This window comes from Lagenorhynchus albirostris, chromosome 14 (assembly GCF_949774975.1).
Source record: "Lagenorhynchus albirostris chromosome 14, mLagAlb1.1, whole genome shotgun sequence".
Lineage (NCBI taxonomy): Eukaryota > Metazoa > Chordata > Mammalia > Artiodactyla > Delphinidae > Lagenorhynchus > Lagenorhynchus albirostris.
The window spans coordinates 23,902,125-23,924,585 of NC_083108.1; the positions used below are offsets into that span (position 1 = coordinate 23,902,125).

At 42.0% G+C, this 22,461-nt stretch overlaps 1 protein-coding gene across 1 annotated transcript in view; it reads left to right on the forward strand.

The window, feature by feature from the left end:
• The first annotated feature begins 5,605 nt into the window (after positions 1–5,605).
• The window catches only part of LOC132532180 (cytochrome c oxidase assembly factor 8), an 85,335-nt gene continuing 68,479 nt past the window's right edge, over positions 5,606–22,461 (forward strand). The window contains exon 1 of the mRNA XM_060170498.1: positions 5,606–5,611. Coding sequence (XP_060026481.1) covers positions 5,606–5,611 — 6 coding nt within the window. The remainder of the gene's footprint in view (positions 5,612–22,461) is intronic.

The window sequence follows — 22,461 nt, forward strand, 5'->3', positions numbered from 1 at the left end:
AATTAACAAGGTGTCTAACAACTGGTTAAGGAGGAACAGGTTGACACAAATGAACAAGGAAGAAAATCAAACAGGAAACAACCTTGCCCTTGAGCAAATTTCCTTACATTTTTATCACCCACGATCTTTTTTGCTATTTTCTGTCAATTGGCCTTGGGTTTTGAAGGTTTTTATCTATCAAATTCCGGTTATTATTAAATAACCCCATTTTTAAAAATAATTAAAAACGAATAGCAACTTGTACACCAAAGTAATTAGCAGCATTATACACAATAGCCAAAAGGTGAGAGCAACCTAAGTGTCCACTGAGGGGTGAATGGATAAACTAAATGCACTTTAGTATATATTCCATGCAATGGAATATCATTCAGACTTAAAAAGGAAGGACATTCTGACACGTGCTACAGCATAGATGAACCTTGAAGACACTGTGCCCAATGAAATAAGCCAGACGCAAAAGGACAAATACCGTATGATTTCACTTAGATGAGGTTCTTAGCGCAGTCAACTTCATAGAGATACAAGGTGATATATAGGTTACCAGGGGCTGGCGGCAGGGAAGGATGGGGAGTCATTGGATGCAGAGTTTCTGTTTGGGGTGATGGAAAAGTTCTGGAAATGGATAGTGACAATAATTATACAACATTGTGAATGTACTTAATGCTACTGAACTGTAGACTTAAATGGTGAAAATGGTAAAGTTTATGTATATTTTACCACCATAACTTTTTTAAAGGTAAAATTATTAAGGATTTCAAGGTGGTGACAGAGCCTTAAACCAAGCGAGGTCCTTTCCGTCTCCTGCTTTAGGTCTTGATTTCCCTCCAGTGAAAGCAATGCTTTTCACCTGTCTTACCTTTCTTCCTGTTAATGTAAGAGTCAAACGAGGGACTTTCCTGGTGGTCCAGTGGTTAAGAATCTGCGTTCCAATGCAGGGGATGCAGGTTCTATTCCTGGTCGGGGAACTAAGATCCCATATGCTGCAGGGAAATGCAACTACTGAGCCCACAGGCCACAACTAGAGAGAAGCCTGTGCTCTGCAACGAAGATCCCACGTGCCGCAGCTAAGACCCGGCACAGCCAAATAAATTAATTAATTATTTTTTTAAAAAAGAAGAGTCTAATGAGAAAAAGCCATGTCCTGATTCCTGGGTGAGCATCAGGGTGATTCAAATGTGAGCCACTTAGATCAGGGGGCAAATGGCACAGGGAGGTGGCCCTGTGTGCTCCCACCCTTTACAGGGTGTCAACTGCTCTGGACCGAGTGTTGCAGGTGGGTGAGTCAGAGCGGAAATACTGATAAGGAGCAACAATCAACAGCTCAACCCCTGCCTCACTCCTGGAAAGGGTGCAGGGTTTCTCCTTTGTGAGTCACTATAAGAAAGGAAGAGCCTCTCAACTTCCGGACTTTCTTTCAATCTCTCCTTATAGATGGCGACGTTAGCTCCCTCAGCTGTCGTAGTGCTGCCCTCCTGCCATTCTACCAGCATTCCTCGAGGCAGGAGGAACTTAGCAATGGCTGTGAGAAAGGTCAGAGTCACATTTGTGGGCTCCCGGGTTGCAGGGAGTGAAGACTCTTGGCTCCGATTTATCTTTTCTTCTTTCATTTCCCCCAGATTTCCTGTGTATTTAGACTTTCCTCGAAACCGTCAGGAAAATTCACCGTGTAAATAAAAGCAAAAACCCAACAAAGGTCAAGAGCAAGACAATATAGCTCTTGTCTTAAATGACTAAATGCAGAAATACACAAATTCTCAGCAGAACATAGGCATTGTCGTGGGTCAAAATAAAAAGACTGATCCAGGAGTTACCTCAGTCAAATAACTTTAATCCAATCATGTGGGCTTTGAGCCCTAGTCTCTTCTTGTGTCAATGGGGATAATGTTTACTACTTCCCAGAGGTGCTGTGGAGACCAAATGGAATTGGCTTTAGAAAGTCCATAAACCCCACACAGATGAAACTCACAAGGAACTGCCCCTCACATCATGTTGGGCACAGAGAGACCCCCTGATCATTGCTCATTCCACCCCACAGGACCAAAGGCCAACGGTTGGTTGTGTGCAGATAGCCAGGAGGGCTTTTAGCAAAGCTACATTCTACTCTGCAATTATGCCTACCTCTGTTGTCCTTCCAGCAAGATGTTTGTCCCGTGAGTTTGTGTACCTGGCCCCCCTGGTTCGAGAAGAACTGTCTTAAAAGTGACACCAGGATTGAGGGTCACTGTCATAGTGCCTGTGTTGGAATTTGTTTATGATATTTTGGTATAAACAGTAGGATGTAGGTATGTGAAAATCAGCTTACATATTTTTATGCTTAGAATAGGTAATACGTTCACATGGTTAAAAAAAAATCAAAGTACAAAACGTATTACAGCGAAAAGTCTTGATTCCACTCCTACACTTATTGGTCCTATTTCCAATCCCCTTTCCCACCTCTATCCTCAGAGGGAACTTATTAGTTTCTTGTGTATCCTTCCAGAGACTCTTTTCGCAATTATAAGCAAAAACAAATACAAATTCTCATTCCCCTCCACCTCCACATACACAAAACGAAACATATTCCTCACCTCCACAGCTGCACCTTGCTCATTTCACCGAATCCTGCATCCTGGAAGTCTTTCCGCACCAGTTCCCAGACCAGCTTAATGTTTTCATTTCAACAGCAGAGTGTTTCATTACACAATGGTTCCACATTTTATTTAAGGAATCCCATCGGTGCACATTTTGTTATTTCCAGTTGTAAGCTAACTTTAATGCACATCCTAGGAGTGGCCAGTTAGCATTTGAAGCAGTCCACATTCCAGAGGTGGTGAAAGCAAGATTCAGATGTCTTGGCAATCTAAATGGTTCAATAATTAACATAGAAATTTTGGAAAACAATTTTTTATTGGGGAAATGAATGTGGTTAGCCAGAAAAATACTACAATACCCACCACCCTTGCAAGACCAGACCTAGCCCCTCTGGAGTACTGCCTAGGTCTAGAGCAACCTTTGCAAGATAGATCAGCTTTAAAGGACCAAGTTCCTCTCTCTCTCTCTGTGTCTCTCTCTGCATTTGGAACAGTGATTTATCAAAAACTTTTAACAAAATCCAGTGGCTGCTTTCAGTAATTTGGATTTAACCATTATTATGGTTTTCCTCTAACTTCTTTGTATACCTTTCCTATGTTTATAATGTTAAAGAATGATTAAAATAATATAACCATATTGCAGACAGTGGGAAAACAGAGAAGAGGTAAGATTGTTCACTCATAATCCCATCATTGTAACACAACCATTCAGGTGTATTCTCTCCTAGTTTTGTTTCTCTACTTAGCTAATGTCAGAGTGAAGGTAAAATACCGTGTGCTCCATTGTGGTTTTTTCCCTTTCACATTGTGCCATTAACAGATTCTCCCTGGAACTCTGTGGTCACCATAAATCATTCTAGTGTTTGTAGAATATTAAAAGATGAATATCTTTAACACTGTTCCTTACTTTTTAAAATTTTTACTTTCAGGAGAGCTATTCATTAAAAAAAAAAAAAGTGTTGGTTTTGTCTCCCTGTGCCCAGTTTTGAATGTCCCGTTTAGCTGTCTTCATCTTGGCTTTTGGTATCTAGGTCTCTAGAGAGTCCCTGCTTCTTCAGGGCTCTTCCTTTTAGCTACTCCACAGGGAAGGCACAGAAGTTGTTCCTTTAAACCTGACCTCTAGACATCACTCCTCTTGCAGCGTTTATGGTCGACAGCAGTGGATGCCATCGGGTCTGGAACAGTGTGGCAAGGCCTGGGAAATGAAAGTATGGGTCATTTAGAGTGGTTCCTGACCAGTGGCCAAGAGAGTGGAGCCTGTCTGCAAGTGGCCAAGCAGATGGATGATGGTTTTGCCAAGGTCCTTGAAGAAGAAATGAAATAATAAATTACAGGTCCTAGAGACGCCTTGACTAACAATGACAGGAACTGATGACGGGCTACATACACAAAACTATGTGTGGTGTAATTGTGGGGAAATTTAAGGGATTTTCAAGGGTAATTTTTAATTTCTACTTTCGTTCTGATGTTAGGATAAGCTATGACTCCATGATTGCTGGAATGACCTAAGCTAATTTGGTTGGTCTTCCAGCATGTTCTCTCAGTAACCTCTAAGAATGGGAAGTAGATAGAGGCCATTGGTCCCTTCCCCCAATTTCTCCCCGTGGTGGCATGTTACAACACAAGCAAATCTTAGGCCAGATTCTGCCAGGAGCAGCCTGCATAAAAGCAATCCACACAAGCTTTTCTCGTAAAATCAGGCTGTTTCCACGCACAGGCACACATCTAGCACCTTGCATGAGATGTTCATTTGGAGGTGGATAAACTAACATTCTGATGGTAGGATCAGCTGGCTACAGTGAGTCAGGCAACAGGCTGATGGTTCTAAACGGACAGAGCAGGGGGCAGGCAGCCAGCAAGCATCCCATAAACAGCTGTGTCCTTGACATGCCTTCCCCTCCACAATCTGAGCAGAGAAGGAGCTTGCACAGCAGCTTCCCGGCAGCCCCTTAGCAGTCTCCAGCCCTTTTCTGGCCCTGGCACCAGGGAGCTCGTGTTTTCCCAGAGTCAGGAAGCCCCCAGGAAGTGCCGAGAGTCGCCCTGGTCCAGAGCAGCTTGGCAGGATGCTGTCCTGGGATCAAGTTTCTGGCAAAGTGCCTAGAACTATAGGCTGTGGTTTTTCTCAGTATATAACCCCCACCTCCCCCTTCTGACTATGGGAGTAAAAGGAGCTGACTGTGGAAGCAGCATCCTATGAGGACAGGGCACAGGGACACGGTGGATCCCAGCAATGGTGTTGCTGGTGGCCTCTTCCCAGTCTCCTGTCCTCAAAGGAAACCAGGATCGAAAAATATGGAGCCTGGTCCAGTCTGGTTCATACCCAATCAGAAACCATGGCATGAAGTGAAAACTCTTCACAAACACATTTCTGAAGGTCTATTATGTGCCAGACACTTTGCAAGGTTCTAGGCTAGTGGGAGAGAGGAAAGGTCTCCACCGGAACCGACTTGGATATTCTAAGCGCTCTCAAGGTAATTGTATGAGCCGAGAGGAGGGAGTTTCTCACTGTGCAGGGGAGCCAAGAAAGGCTTTACAAAGAGATGATGCCTGAGCCAGATCTTGAAAGGCAGATTTGCCAGAGAGAAGATGACGGTCCCCTCAGAAGGAATGGTGGGGTGGAGGCCCTCAAAGGCGGGGTCTTCAAACTTCTTTAACTGAATTGCAATCATGCCAAGATTTTGAGTAAATGACTCTGAGGTCACTTTCCTCAACTGGAAATCTCCCAGTACAGTAACATGCTCTTTCTGGGAACTTAAAGGGGATTTCGTTTATTTTAAAACTAATAAACACTACAATACCCCAGGAGGCTGAAATTAGGTTTTGAAGTCAGCGAAGCTGAGTTTTCCAGCTCAACTTCCAGTTGGAACAAAATTAGTAAAGAATGTGTTATATCAAGAGAGAGTCGTTTTACTGAAATACCTTGAACTTTTGCTCACAGAGATAGCCAAGAAGTCTTAGTGCTGACTTTGACTTTCGTTGCATCTCACATATAGCTCCTCCCTGAGTCAGAAGCCTGGTAACAGGACTGACCGGAGATGGAGGTGAGTGGGCATATGGAGAAAAAGCTATTGAACCCACTCTGCAAATAGCAAGCGCAATAAAGTGAAGACAGCCAGACTGCCCACACCCTGTTAGAAAGTCTCTTTAAACTCTGTGGATTAATTAACAGCTGTTTAGGGGCATTTCTAGAAACTCTCTGGAAACCAAGCAAGTCTGAACTCAGCCAAAACTGTGTCTTCACCACTACTTAGAAACAAGCAGGTCCCCCACCTGCAAACTGCCCTTAACCTGTGCAGAGGCTGCTTTCCAGGCACGAGGCAGCTGACCAGCCTTATCTAGGTCTATTCAGACCCACCTAGAAGGAAAACAGCTGTGAATTGCTCAGGGGGGTTCTAACTTCCTTATCTAATATGTTCTTTGATAGGACGTTCCTTCTCTCTCACCTCTCCTCTACCTTCTCAAATCCCTGACCCCTACACCTCTGTCTGACCACCAACACAGAGAAGCAGTACAGCTTCAAAGTTTCTCTGGAGACTGACGCCTGCACAGACAGATCACATTTCAGAGATGGACGTGGTAGTGTTTGTCTCACCACCATCCAGAACTACTCCATGTGGCGAAAGACAAAAATGCAAACATCATGTCTGTTGAAAATTGGAAATATTTGAAGAGATAAGATATATGTATGAGGTTCTCCTGGTATTCCATTATATTTTCCCCTTTTCATTGCTGAAATCTTCTAAATATTTTATTACTTAAAAATTCACAGAGCCACATAAAATGATGTTCATCATTACCGATCATTAGTGAAATGCAAATCAAAACTTTAATGAGATAGCACTTCACATCCATTAGGATGGCTGTTATCCCCAAAATAAGGAGAAAATAACAAAAGCTGGTGAGGAAGTGGAGAAATTGGAACACTTGTTCATTGCTGGTGGGTAAAGGGCTGCAGCTGCGGTGGAAAAAATAGGGTGGTTCCTTAAAAAATTAAACATAGATTACCATATCATCCAGCAGTTCCACTTCTGGGTACATACCCACAAGAATTGAAAGCAAGGTCTTGAAAAGATATTTGTACACCAGTGTGCATAGAAGCATTATTCACAATAGCCAAAAGGTAACAACAACTCAAAAGTCCATGGATGGATGAATGGATAAATAAAATGTGTTGTTTATACAACAGAATATGATTCCATCTTAAAAGGGAATGAAATTCTGGCCCATGGCACAACATGGGTAAGCCTTGAAAATATTATGCTAAGTGAAATAAGCCAGGCAAAAAAGGAGAGATATAGTATAATTCCATTTATATGAGGTACCTGGAGTAGTCAAATTCAAAGAGACAGAAAGTGGAATGGTGGTTACCAGGGCTGGGAGATGTAATTGTTTAATTTTGTACAGAATTTCTGTTTGCGATGATGAAAACCTTTGGGAGGTAGGTGGTGGCCATGGTAGTATAACAATGTGAATGTACTTAATGCTACGGAAATGTACACTTACAAATGGCTATTACAGTAAATTTTATGTCACATATATTTTACCATGATAAAAAAGATTGAAAAATAAATAATAAAGGAAAATTTCACAGATATCTTAGAATGATTTAATTATAAAATATTTAAACAATATAGATAAAGCCAAAGTTCTGCTTGATTATACCATGCTCTCATCAGACACTACCCTTGTTTTCAGTCTGAGGAATTTCCCTGCAGGTAGTTTATGTATATTTCCAGTGGGGTACATTTACTTATAGAATTAACATATTTCCGTTTTTTTTTTCAATTTTCACATAATTATTGTCACACTCAGCATTGTGTCCAATCAAATTAAATTCCACTCTATTTGTCTTACTACATTTATTTCTGCCTTTATCATTGGACTTTCTTACCATTTCTTCCTCTCCTTCGTGTTTTCTAAGGCTTAGCCTTCTCCTCCCTGCCTGATGATTCTAGGCCAGAGGGTCTCCCCGTTTCTTTATTTAAAAAAATATTAATTTATTTGGCTGTGCCGTGTCTTAGTTGTGGCGAGGGGGTCTTTGTTGCGGCATGTGGGATCTAGTTCCCTGACCAGGGATCAAACCCGGGACCCCTGCATTGGGAGCACCGAGTCTTAGCCACTGGACCACCAGGTAAGTCCCTCTCCCCTTTCTTTAATTCCTAACATTTTAGAGGCATAAGGACACTTAGAATGTCTTTGGTGTGGGCTTGAAGTAGCACTGACTGCCCTGCCCCAGCACTGAACTTCATTACCCCCGTCTTGCCTCTGATTGGATCATCATCTCACTCAATCATGAGCTTCCTGTGTGTTTCCCAGCGCCCAACACAGCACTAGGCACTAAAGTTCCTGAGAAAGAATACAAAAGCAAAAGTTAAAGCAATCGGACCAACACCTTGCTGCGTGTTGAGTACTTTCCTGGTGAATCTGAGTCCTGCTGGGGACCTGGAGGCTCACGGCAGAGAGGGAAGTAATGTCTGCCTTGCTTCTGTTTTCCACCTGACAGCACAAGCGTGTATTTTCCATTTCATTCCACAGTTTGGAAAATCCATGAGCCAGAACCCAGCTCCATCTGCTGACCGCATGATGACCCCCTCTCTGGAGAAGCGGTTCCAGGGCACAGGTCCTCTGATACTGTCTTCAGCGAGCCCCAGGTGGGAACAAGCCCTTTCAAGAAGACGATTTAAACATTAATCAGAAATAAAACTCTACGAGGGTGGAGGTGAGAGTCGAGTACTTTTTGAAAGGCTCATTAATGGGAACATGACCAGGCCTGCTGGTGAGGACCCAGCAAGTTAGACTATGGGACTCTTGCTGGCAGTCACTTGAAAATAGAAAAGTGTGGATTCTAATGTTTTTTGCCAGCAAAAGGCAAAGAGGTTTTCTCCGGTGGCCTCCTGGAAACTCTGCAGACTCTCGCCAGCTGGGTCATTGAATGCCAGCAGGACAGGGGTTGGGTCCAACATTGGTCACAAGGCTCTGGCGAGAACAAGGTCCCAGGACTAGATTTGGTGAGAATTTTTGTGCTTTTGTAAGTTAGCTCTCCAAGATAGAACAATCTGGTGGCCTTTTTTTTTCTTTCTTTTACAACTTTATTGAGGTATAATTAACATACAATAAATTTACAGTTTACAGTTTGATATGTTTTGGTATACATATACGCTTATAAACCGTCACCTTAATCAAGATGTGGAACATTTCCAACACCCTAAAAGTTTACTAGTGCCCTTTGGAATCATTGCCTTCCTTCCCAGGCAACCGCTGATCTGCCTTTAGTCACTATAGGTTAGTTTGCGTTTCCTAGAGTTTCACACAAATGGAGTTGTATAGCGTATACTTTTGTTGGTTTGGCTTCCTTCAGCTCAGCATCACGATTTGAGATCCATTCATTTTGTTGCACATATCAATAATTCATTCACTCTTTTCATCGCCTGGCAGTGTTCCATTGTACAAACACATAATTTGTTTTTCCATTCTTCAGTTGATGGACATGGTGGTTGCTTCCAGTTTGAGGTTATTACCAAAAAGGCTGCAATGAATATTTGTGTACAAGTTTTTGTATGAACCTGTTTGCATTTCTCTTTGGTAAATACCCAGGAGTACAATGGCTGGGTCATATTCATGGTTTTTTTCTTTTTAATTTTTGTTATTTTTAAAATTTTTATCGGTGTATAGTTGTTTTACAATATTGTGTTAGTTTCTACCATACAGGAAAGTGAATTAGCCATACGTATACTTATATCCTCTCTTTTTTGGATTTCCTTCCCATTTAGGTCACCACATAGGAGGTTCTCATTAGTTATCTATTTTATACACATTAGTGTATATATGTCAACCCCAATCTCCCAGTTCATCCCACCCCCCCTTTTCCCCCCTTGGCGTCCATACGTTTGTTCTCTACATCTGTGTCTCTATTTCTGCCTTACAAACAGGTTCACCTGTACCATTTTTCTAGATTCCACATATATGCGCTAATATACGATATTGGTTTTTCTCTTTTTGACTTACTTCACTCTGTATGACAGACTCTAGGTCCATCCACGTCTCTACAAATGATCAGTTTTGTTCCTTTTTATGGCTAATATTCCATTGTATATATATGCCACATCTTCTTTATCCATTCATCTGTCGATGGGCATTTGGGTTGCTTCCATGACCTGACTATTATATTCATGGGTTTTTAAACAGACCCCAAAGGAGCACTGGGGTTTCTGCTTAAGCTGAGGGAGGAGCAGGGTCCCAGGGTTCCAGTTTCCATTTCAAACACAGCAGAAGTTCCAAGGGCATCCTCACATGGTTGCCTTCCCCTGTCAGCTTTTCGTTGAAGAAATGTTTCCATAGCCAAGAAGAAAAAAGTTTGAGAATCCAACTCTTTCTAACTACCCCACCCCATTATTTTATAGATAAGGAAAACTGAGTTTGCAAAAAGCCCATGGCCAAGGTTGGTAGACTGGATGTCTCTGCACCTTCCTAGGCCTGGGACTCTAGGTCAGTGACCTTGGCTTCTTCCCATTCATGACTTCCACCTCCCTGGGGAGTGTGGGAGCTGCTAGTAGTATCAGGTTGGCATCAGATAGAATCATATCTCAAATACGTGGACATTTCCTTTAAACGCCTGTGAAGCCGGATATAGCAGACAATTTAGGCCAAGGGGTCATGACTGTGGAGACTTTCCACAACTGCAGAGCACTCTTCCAGAGAATTATACTTAGAGGCCCTTGAGTCAGTCTGAGCCAGACAATGTCAGAGGGGAAGGGCTTATTGTTCCTGTGTGTCTTTCACCCTCCCGTAGGAGAGAGGGGAGGCTTGTCTGGGGGCTCATATTATTTTCTTTTAATTTTTATTTTATATTGGAGTATAGTTGATTTACAATGTTGTGTTAGTTTCTGGTGTACAGCAAAGTGATTCTGTTGTGCATATACATATATCCATTCTTTTTCAGATTCTTCTCCTATATAGGTCATTACAGAATACTGAGTAGGTTTCCCTGTACTATACAGCAGGTCCTTGTTGATTTCTTTACTTCACTCCTCCTGCAAGGAAAATGAAAGTCCTTTCCTCTAGGCCACTCCAGCCTGGCAGACCCCAAAAGCACCAAGCCTGAGGACGAGAGCTGAGCCCTTTCACCTCTGTTTGCCCAGCTGTTTGAGATGATTTGCATACAGTGTGCCTTCCTCTGGTCCCTACTCTCAAGCAGTTTACAGTTGAGGTGGGAGAGAGAGGCCGGATCATGCAGAGTCTTGAAGGCAGGCTCAGACTTGGTCTCCAGTGCCAAGGGAGGCCAGAGGGGTTTCCACCGGAAAGGCCTGGTCATATTTCAACATAGCTGAGCACACCTGGGAGTTAGGGAGGACTGTGATAATCCAGCTCTCCAGGATCAGCCTCTGGTGAAACAAGACCAAAGGAGGTCAAGTATGAAACAGAGGTACAAGCAATCTGATGTGAAAGCCAAGAGGTTAGTCCCAACTTGAGGATTCACAGCAGGCTCCCTGGAAGAGGTGGCATTTAAGCAGGGCCTTGAAGGGTGTGGTGGTTTGGCTGGGCAGAGGGATGAAAGGAAGGCTTAGAGGTCTGGAAGTGGAAAGCTTGCCTCAGGACCAGGTGGTCCATCAGAGTGGGCTGCTGAGAAGCAGGTTAGGACAGAACAGCACAGTGTACCAAATAGGACGCAGAGGATCTGTGGCTTTTTGTGTAGCAAGAGGGGGCTTTCGAGCAGGGATCTGGGGCCAGGCTAGCTGCCCAGGTAACACCAGGGTGTTACTCATCTGTGGGGGGTTCTGGAAAACTGAGCCTCACTAATGTCTCATATGCAGGTCCTGACTTGGGTTCATCTCTGAGCAGAGAAGCAAGGGCCACTCAGCTGCATGTTTTCCCCACCCCCATCCCTTTATTCAGAGAGATCAGGTTACAGGGTATGGGGCCTGGAAATAATGAATATTTACTGATGAATAAATGAATGAACAAATGAGTGAATGAGCGGATAAATATGTAATCGAAACCTTCTAAGGGAACTCACAAAAATACGGGGTGTGTGTGTCTGTGTGTGTCTCTGTGTTAAAGGAAGGTGCTCCAAGCCCACACTTTGTCTTGGGGTCATGGGGGTGGGAGTGCTTCTGAGCAGAAGCTTCAGGGTTGTTATCCTGCAGCTCCATCCCCATCATGGATTTCCCATACACACTCCTCCACCCCCAGGCTCCACACACAGGGCCAAGGCCTAAATTCCCCAACACTGGCAGAAACTCCACCCCTACCCTGGTACTGGGCCCAGATTCCAAGATTGTGAGGACTCCACGCTCTCTCTTGCAGGCAGCAAAAAGCTCAGGAGAAAGCCTTCCACATTTCTCCAACCAATAGTACTCTTTCTGCCAGCATTTTCTTCCTACTGAGTCCACGTGTGAAGCCCACCAGCTAAAGCGTCAGCCCACCCCAAGCCATGCCATGCTTTTTCCTTACCCTAAACACCTTTGTCATTCCCCAGCTCAGTCCTTAAACCTCACCTGAGTACACCAGCTTCCTGCTTAATCTCACCCTTGCACCTCATGATCTCAGAAGGCAGCACAGAGCAGTGGTGCCCGGGCAATCAGGCAGGACCGAATGGAAGCCCAGCTGCTTCTCATGGCTTCTCCAAACCTCGTCTGTAAATGGGAATAGTAATTACTTACCTCACAGGATTATAAGAACCAAATGGCCAAATAATAAATGCCAGAAAGGGTGTGAAGAAAAGGGAATCCTCCTGCACTGTTGGTGGGAATGTAAATTGGTACAGCCACTACAGAGAACAGGATGGAGGTTCCTTAGAAAACTAAAAATAGAGCTACCATATGATCCAGCGATCCCACCCTGGGCATGTATTCAGAGAAAACTCTAATTCAAAAAGATACATGCACCCCAATATTCATAGCAGCACTATGTACAATAGCCAAGACATGGAAGCAACTTAAATGTCCATCAACAGATGAATGGGTAAAGATGATATGGTATATATATACAATGGACTATTACTCAGTCATAAAAAAGAATGAAATAATACCATTTGCAGCAACATGGTTGGAGCTAGAGATGATATATGCTAAGTGAAGTAAGTCAGACAAAGAAAGACAAATGTCATATGATATTGCTTATACGTGGAATCTAAAAAATGATATGAATTATTTACAAAAGAAAAGCAGAGTTATAGACATAGAAAACAAACTTATGGTTACCAAAGGGGAAAGGGGGAGGGAATGGATAAATTGGGAATTTGGGATTAATAGATACACACTACTATATATAAAATAGATAAACAACAAGGTCCTACTGTATAGCACAGGGAACTATATTCAATATCTTGTAGTAACGTATACCGGAAAAGAATCTGAAAAAGAATATATATATATATAATATATAACTGAATCACTTTGCTATACGCCCGAAACATTGTAAGTCAACCATACTTCAATTTTTTTAAATGGAGGGAAAAAAACTTAAAAAAAAAGAACAAAATGGCAATTTACTATATGAGAAGTGATTACCCTTCAGTCTACACACATGAGTGAGCAAAATGATTTATTTTTCTTTCCCTTTAAAAAGTAACGCAACTCTGTCTCCCAGTTTCTGTCCTAGATGCAGCAACCTGGAAAGCGTATTGTTTCCACCACTGCAAAGATTTTTTTTTTTAAGCTGGAAAAATGGCAAGTTGACAACTTTTATTGAACCCATGAGAGAGCTGAGGGCAACCAACTAGAATGAAATCCAAGAAGAAACAGGTGCCCTCAGGGAGAGACAGGGAATGAGTACTGGCTTACCTGGGGTAGACACAGCTGGACAGCAGTAAGAATTCAGCTGGAACGCGTAACAGACTAGTAGAGACAGAGTGTGGGCTGCCAAGAATATGTGAAGCCCAAGGGGGAAATTTGCTTTTCTCTCCAGACCCCAAGGTGAGGGAGAGCCCTTGAGAAAGCATCTCTTGTGATCCAGGCCTGGGGGAAGTGAACATCTGCCACCATGGAAGGGACACGAAACCCCACCCAGATGTTTCTCCCCCATCCCCACTATGGGACAAAAGCCTTAATCTGTAGAGGAAAGGGCAGCAACACCATAGCCATAGGATGCACCATTTATAACCAATTTGAAGATGAATAAAATATTAACATACATTTTGTTTCCTCTAAAACATTATACGTAAATCAACGCAGTGCTCTGATTACCATCCTACACGTGCATTTAGATTGCAAATGAGCTCAGTTTTAAACCCTTTTGTAAGAGCAAGTGAGAGATGCATTATGTGGCCATATTGATATTAATGATGGTGACCTCCAGAATTGCCCCTTCCCAAGAGCACACACAGACACAAGAAGTTACTACACAATAGTTTTGCCTATATCCCATTGGTCCAAACTTAGATGATGTCTGAGAGACTGGGGAATGGTCTTTATTCTGGGTGCCCACACGTCCTGCTCAAAATATCAATTACTGTGGAAAAGAGTAGCATGTATCTTCCTTGTTAAAAAAAAGGCCTCATTTTCTATCACTATTTTTGCTGTAATTCCACTTTGATTTTCCAATATTAATTCCATATTAATATTGTTATACTATTTTTTTGCATGGTAAACTTGTTCCCATTTCTTTCTTTTCAACTCTTCTGAATGAATTTGTTTCAGCAAAGTGTCTTGGCTATAGCTCGTAGCTGGGTTTTTTTTCTTTTTTATTCAGTGTGATAAACCCATCTTTAAATAGGTAACATATCCATTATACTTATTGTGAACCATCTTAATTTTGTCTTCTGTTTGTCATGCATTTTTCCTTTATTTTTTTTCTTTCTTTTCCCACTGTCTATGCTGTATGTTGAGCTGGATAGTGTTGTATAGATCTTTCCACCCCCTTTTATCACTCTACTGTGGGGAAGCTATTTGTTCTACTACTATTCATGTAGTAGTTTCCATTTAAATTTTAATGTCATATCAACCACCTGAGGCAGGTAAAATGTCTCATGCTCAGAGATATTCAGGTTTGGTCAGGAGCCTGATGAAACTCCCTGGGATGTGCCTACTGGTTCTGATCAGCCCTTCTGGTGTCATGTATATACGCCTAAGTCAGCCATTGCCACAGGGATGGGAGTGGTGGAGGTAGCAGTACTCTCCTTGGTCATGACTGTGTCATGGACCAACCTGGTATTCAGGGGGAGGGATTAGACTCACCCACACAACAGAGACTAGGCATGGGAAAGGGGTGTTATTGCCAAAAGAAGGGGAACTAGATGCCTACCCAGGAGGGTCCATCATAAATGTGTATGCACCTAACAACAGAGCTTCAAAATGCATGATAGAATTGGTAGAACAGGAGAGACAGACAAATCCACAGCTCATTGGAAAGTCCACTGCTTTGTTTTCTTTGTCTCCACAGCATTGGAAAACTGGAATATAATTAATATTCTCTCACATCCTTGAAAAATTGGAAGATTAATAGCTCCTTGCCCTCAAGGGAGGGAAATTAATTTTTTCCATTGTTCATTATTCTGATTTAGAATTTAATGGGCCGTAGAAATGGTGGCAGAAGAAAAGGAGAAAGGAGAGGGTGCCTTTGAGATTGAGCAACGGAGGCAGGGATTTCACGCAGAGTAAGAGAAGTCAGCGATGAGAGTGGAAGTGAATCTAAGAGCAGAGCCACACCCCACTCAGTGGCAGAGTTCAGGGACGGAGGAGTTAAGGCCTCATCTGTGTGGCAATGTGGAGCCCTAGGGAGGTGGGTATGCAGGCATGGAGAGCTTCAGCCTTTCCAGAATTTTCTTCACCCAGTTGAATGAGAGCTGCTGGACCTTAAGCAAGATGTCAGCTATGACAGGGGGTCTAGGCAGTCTTCAATGGGGATAGGCTACTAATGAGGGCAGGGCCTTCCCTGATGTCTTGGTGCAGCCTAAGACCCCAGAACCTATGTAAAATCTGTTGGGAAGTGGAGGGGATGGGGATGGAGATAGAACAATGAGTGAAACTGGATTATCATCGTGGCCCAGTGGTAGATGGTAACAGTATGCTGCTCCCATGACAGGAACAGATGGTGTTTGCAAATCATAGAAGAGCCTCTATGTTGCATCAAGAAGAAAAAATTTCTCCACAGAGTACAAGTAGAGCCCCCATACCCCGCCACCTTCTCTCACTCAGCCTCTCAGCTTAAAAGGCTCTTGGAAACACAACACACTCCGAGCCCTAAACAATCCTGTGCGCGGAGCTATCCTCGCCCGCTGGGCAGGACGAGGCACAGCCCCCGGGCGAAGACCGCTGCCCAGCACGTCCCAACCCAAGTCGGCGGCATGATCCCCTCGACCTCCACGTTGCACGTCCCGGCTTCTCTTAGGTGTCCACGCAGAGCTGTGCCTTTCCCTTCCTTCCCAGCTAGAGTTACGTGATACGACATCCCTGACCACACCCTTCAACAACCCACATGCTGACTAGCTTTGGAAGGCCAGTCTAAACCAGTTGAGTCCGTGGCTGCCTCTTTTTAAAGTTGTTTATTATGCGTAACTTGCTTTTTACTGCACTTTAGTTTAAAACTTGGCTTCATGTAAGGCCTGTTCTTAATCTTCGAGAACCAAAAATGCCTTGTTAGAGTGCTAAGGAGTGTAAAAAGCAGTGATTCCATAAATGCAACGGCTTCCTGTCCTACGTGCTGTCTTACACCCTCATTCTCGCCATCCCTCTGGGTTACTCCCTCTGCTGTCACTGGTTAATCACCGGGTGCCAGGGACTCACTGAATAAAAGCTTGGCACGTAGAATAAATGGGGTGGGGGAACCTCGTGAATAGTCCTCTACTTAGCCTAAGAAATGCAGGTTTAGTTCTCCTCTTCCGAAGGTAAAGGTATTTCACTGGAGCTGTACTTGATCTATATAAACTTAAAAAACAAGTACTCTTTTATAGACACCAGGAATAAAGGAATACAGTAATCAGTTACTTAATGTTTAGATCTGCCCTATTTAATGTAACACTTGGAGACTGGAAGAAGCATCTTTAATAATCAATCTTTTGTTAACATTTTTCTTCTTTACATTTTTTTAAAAGTCAGTTCAAATCATTTTCCAACTTCATGAAATCAATAATGACTTTTAACTGAAATAACAATTCAGCATAAAGGTTTGAATTCTGCACCAGATATCTTTCTTTATTTCTTTACTTATGGCTGCGTTGGGTCTTTGTTGCTTCGTGCAGGCTTTCTCTAGTTGCAGTGATCGGGGGCTACTCTTTGTTGCGGCACTCAGGCTTCTCATTGCAGTGGCTTCTCTTGTTGGGGAGCATGGGCTCTAGTAGCTGTGGCTTGCAGGCTCTAGAGCACAGGCTCAGTAGTTGTGGTACATGGGCTTAGTTGCTTTGTGGCATGTGGGATCTTCCCGGACCAGGGCTCGAACCCGTGACCCCTGCACTGGTAGGCAGATTCTTAACCACTGCGCCACCAGGGAAGCCCCTGCATTATTTATCTTAGCTAGATCTTCTGGATAACTTGCTGCAGCCTCTATATCAGCACTTGCTGCTTCACCTTGCACTTTGATGTTATGGAGACGGCTTCTTCCCTTAAACCTCATGGACCAACCTCTGCTAGCTTCAAACTTCTGTTCTGCAGCTTCCTCCCCTCTCTCAGCCTTCATAGAATTGAAGAGAGTTAAGGTCTTGTTCCGGATTAGGCTTTAGGCTTAAGGGAATGTTGTGGTTGGTTTGATTTCTATCCAGACCATGAAAACTTTCTCCATTTCAGCAATAAGGCTGTTTCGCTTTCTTATCATTGTGTGTTCACTGAGTAACACTTCTCATTTCCTTCAAGAGCGTTCCCTTCGCATTCACAGCTTGGCTAACTGTTTGGCCAGGAGGCCTAGCTTTTGGCCTGTCTTTGCTCTTGACATCCTTCCTCACTAAGCCTAGTCATTTCTGGCTTTTGATTTAAAGTGAGGGATGTGTGAAGTCCCTTCATTTGAACACTTAGAGGCCAGTGTACGATTTTTAATCAGCTTAATTTCTTTTCTAAAAATTAATTAATTTTTTATCTTTGGCTGTGTTGGGTCTTTGTTGCTGCGCACAGGCTTTCTCTAGTTGCGGTGAGCAGGGGCTACTCTTTGTTGTGGTGAGCAGGCTTCTTATTGCGGTGGCTTCTCTTGTTGAGGAGTATGAGCTCTAGGTGCGCAGGCTTCAGTAGTTGTGGCACGCAGGCTCAGTAGTTATGGCTTGTGAGCTCTAGAACACAGGCTCAGTAGTTGTGGCACACGGGCTTAGTTGCTCCACAGCATGTGGGATCTTCCCGGACCAGATAATAGACCCGTGTCCCCTGCGTTGGCAGATGGATTCTTAACCACTGCGCCACCAGGGAAGTCCCCGGCCTAATTTCAATACTGTTGTGTCTCAGGGAATAGGGAAGCCCAAGGGGAGGGAGAGAGATGGGGGAACAACCATCAATGGAGCAGTCGGAACACACACATTTATTGATTAAGTTCGCCATCTTATATGGGTGTGGTTCGTGGCCCCAAAAAACAGTTACAACAGTAACATCAAAGATCACTGGTCACAATCACCTTAACAAATATAATAATCATGAAAAATCTGGAAATATTGTGAGAATTACCAAATGTGACACAGAGACACAAAGTGAATAAATGCTGTTGGAAAATGGCACCAATAGGCCTGCTCGATACAAAGTTGCCGCAAACCTACAATTTGTAAAAAACATAATATCTGCAAATCGTGATAAAGGTGAAACACAATAAAATGAGATAAGCCTGTATACAAGTCAGAATGAACTTTTTTTTTGCGGCACCCTACTTGATGAGAGAATTCTAATCCGTGGCAAAATGTCCTTGAACATAAGCTTTCATTTCCTTCTACTGAGTGGTCAGAACTAATGTCAAGGTTTGCTCTGTCACCTTCAAAAATTCCCTCTTCCTCTTCTCTTGCTCCGTTTCCCCCCTCATTCTCATTCTTGTGCCTGTGCAAACATTTGAGTAGCTGCTAACTGCTTTCACTTCTGCTGCGGAAATTACGACACAATTCTTTAAAAGGCAGAGAAAAGGGAAAAAAACATAGATCTTCTGATACCACGTCATTGGACTTTGGGGGGTCAGCAATCTTTCAAGCCCAGCAGGACCATAAAATTCCCATGTGTCTGAGAGAAGCACTGGGGCATGAGTGGGGAAGAAATTAAAAGAGTGAGAAAGGGAATAGGGGAAGAAAGAAAGAAAGAAAGAGAGAAAGAGAGAAGAGAGATAGAAAGAAAGAAAGGAAAGAAAGAAAGAAAGAAGGAAGGAAGGAAGGAAGGAAGGAAAGAAAGAAAGAAAGAGAAAGAAAGAAGGAAGGAAGGAAGGAAGGAAGGAGGGAAGGAAGGAGGGAAGGAAGGAGGAGGTAAGGACAGAAAAAGAATTGATTAGTGTGAATATTCATGCATTCATCTCTTGTACAAATCCCTTGTTGAGTGTAGGAAATTGCCCAGCACCAATCACATGTTGATGTCCTCTAAGGTCTGACGTGACAGCAAATATCTGCTGAATCAGTAGCTCTGAACTGAACCGGGAAATTCACCAAAATTAGGAAAGTCACAGTATTAGTCAGGGCCACTCCAAAAAAAGTTACACCCAAATGCAAGAATCCTCGGTCTGAATTTTTCTCCTCTTGTGAAATTCTCTGCTTCATATCCAAAGCAAAGAACACACAAGTAGCAGCTACTTGTCCATCAAATGTTGTGCAGTTGGTTTCTTCTGGCAAAAATAACCTGCTGAATATTTAAGTTAGATTTTATTATTCTGTTGCCCTCAGAGCATTAGCCCACAAAAGGGTCCAGCTTCTGTGATGACTGCTACAGAAACAGGTGCAGTCAATGTGCCATAGATATTAACCTTTTTAAAATGTCCATTATCCTTGCTATAAGTTAATTTTTATGAGGCCAGGTCTATGTCTCTTTTATTCATCATTGGACAATCCTTTGTCCAATCCTCCTTTGTCAAAAACTAGTTGACCATAGTTGCATGGATTTATCTCTGGGCTTTCTATCCTGTTCCATTGATCTATATTTCTGCATAGTAGAAGCACAGTAAATATTTCTTGAATATACAAATTAATACTGTTGGTAAATCCAACCTACAGCCATGTAGCAATGACAGAAAACACTAAACTAACTGATAATTATCATTATAATGTACTGAAAGAGCTTTGTCATAAAGAAGTTAGGCAGTCCATTATGTACAATGTCTAGTGCTCAAGCTATTTGCCTTATACATTCACTGACACCTAAAAAAGGATGTTGATTTGCATTTCTCTAATAATTAGTGATGTTGAGCATGTTTTCATGTGCGTCTTGGCCATCTGTATGTCTTCTTTGGAGAAATGTCTATTTAGGTCTTCTGCCCATTTTTTGATTGGGTTGTTTGTTTTGTTTTGGCTTTTGATATTGAGCTGCATGAGCTGCTTGTATATTTTGGAGATAAATCCTTTGTCAGTTTCTTTGTTTGCAAATATTTTCTCCCATTCTGAGGGTCGTCTCTTCATCTTGTTTACAGTTTCCTTTGCTCTGCAAAAGGTTTTAGTTTCATTAGGTCCCATCTGTTTATTTTTATTTTCATTACTCTAGGAGGTGGGTCAAAAAAGATCTTACTGTGATTTATGTCAAAGTGTGTTCTTCCTATATTTTCCTCTAAGAGTTTTATAGTGTCCAGACTTACATTTAGGTCTTTAATCCATTTGGAGTTTATTTTTGTGTATGGTGTTAGGGAGTGTTCAAGTTTCATTCTTTTACATGTAGCTGTCCAGTTTTCCCAGTACCACTTATTGGAGAGACTGTCTTTTCTCCACTGTATATTCTTGCCTCCTTTGTCAAAAACTAGTTGACCATAGTTGCGTGGGTTTATCTCTGGGCTTTCTATCCTGTTGCATTGATCTATATTTCTGTTTTGTGCCAGTACCATACTGTCTTGATTACTGTAGCTTTGTAGTATAGTCTGAAGTCAGGGAGCCTGATTCCTCCAGCTCTGTTTTTCTTTCTCAAGATTGCTTTGGTTATTTGGGGTCTTTTGTGTCTCCATACAAATTGTAAGATTTTTTGTTCTAGTTCTGTGAAAAATGCCATTGGTGATTTGATAGGGATTGCATTGAATCTGTAGATTGCTTTGGGTAGTATAGTCATTTTCAAAATATTGATTCTTCCAATGCAAGAACGTGGTATGTCTCTCCATCTGTTTGTATCATCTTTGATTTCTTTCATCAGTGTCTTATATTTTTCTGAGTACAGGTCTTTTACCTCCTTAGGTAGGTTTATTCCTAGGTATTAATGTATCACCTCACAAGGGTCAGAATGGCCATCATCAAAAATATTTACAAACAATAAATCCTGGAGAGGAGAAAAGAGAACACTCTTGCACTGTTGGTGGGAATGTAAATTGATGCAGCAACTATGGGGAACAGTATGCAGATTCCTTAAAAAAACAAAAATAGAATTACCATATGACCCAGCAATCCCACTACTGAGAAAACCATAATTCAAAAAGACACATGCACCCCAATGTCCTTTGCAGCATTATTTACAATAGCCAGGTCATGGAAACAACCCAAATGCCCATCAACAGATGAATGGATAAAGAAGATATGGTACATATATACAATGGAATATTACTCAGCCATAAAAAGGAAAGAAATTGATCATTTGTAGAGACATGGATGGACCTAGAGTCTGTCATACAGAGTGAAGTCAGAAAGAGAAAAACAAATATCGTATATTAACTCATATATGTGGAATCTAGAAAAATGGTACAGATGAACCTGTTTGCAAGGCAGAAATAGACACACAGATGCAGAGAACAAACATATAGACACTAAGGTGGGAAAGGGGGAGGGGGATGAATTGGGACATTGGGATTGACATATATACACCAATATGTATAAAATGGATAACTAATGAGAACCTGCTGTATAGCACAGGGAAGTCTACTCAGTGCTCCGTGGTGACCCAAATGGGAAGGGAATCCAAAAACAGAGGGGGTAAGTGTAAACATATAGCTGGTTAACTTCACCCTACAGTAGAAATTAACACAACATTATAAAACAATTATACCCCAATAAATAAAAAAAGGATGTTGAATTAAATGAGCAAGAGTGACATCACAGAGGAATAACATGAATCCTCTCTAATTTTGTAAAGGAAATTATTCAACATAATCAGTTCCTTATTATTAGTTATAACTAACTTATAATGTATCTCATAATATTTTGATTGAGGACTAACGAAGTAGACTATACATGCTATAATTGTAGACTAAATACAAGTTTTCTTCAAAATATTCAATGAAAATTATTTCAGACTCTTTTTTAGGATCTTATATCTGTTTCATATTTTCATGAACACTGTGAGCATCCTTCAATGCGATTCAATATTGTACCGGATTTTTTCATTGAGATATAATTGACATATAATGTTATATTAGTTTCAGGTGCACGACAGTGTAGGTACTGCAAAATGATCACCACAATAAGACTAATTAACATCCGTCACCACACAGAGTTAATACCTTTTTTCCTTGTGATGAGAACTTTTAAGATCTACTCTCTTAGCAACTTTTAAATATAGAATACAGTGCTATCAACTGTACTTGCCATGCTGTATATTGTACCCTAGGACTTATAACTGGAAGGTTGTACCTTTGGACCACCCCCAGCCTCCACCTCTGGCAACCACCAGTCTGTTCTCTGTATCTGTTAGTTTGGTCTTTACTTACTTACTTATTTTAGATTCCACATATAAGTGAGATCATACAGTATTTGTCTTTCTCTGCTTTACTTAATTTCACTTAACATAATGCCCTCAAGGTCGATTCATGTGTCACAAACAACAGGATTTATATATATATATATATATCCAAGTTTTCTGTATCCATTTTCCATCACTGGACACAGATGGTT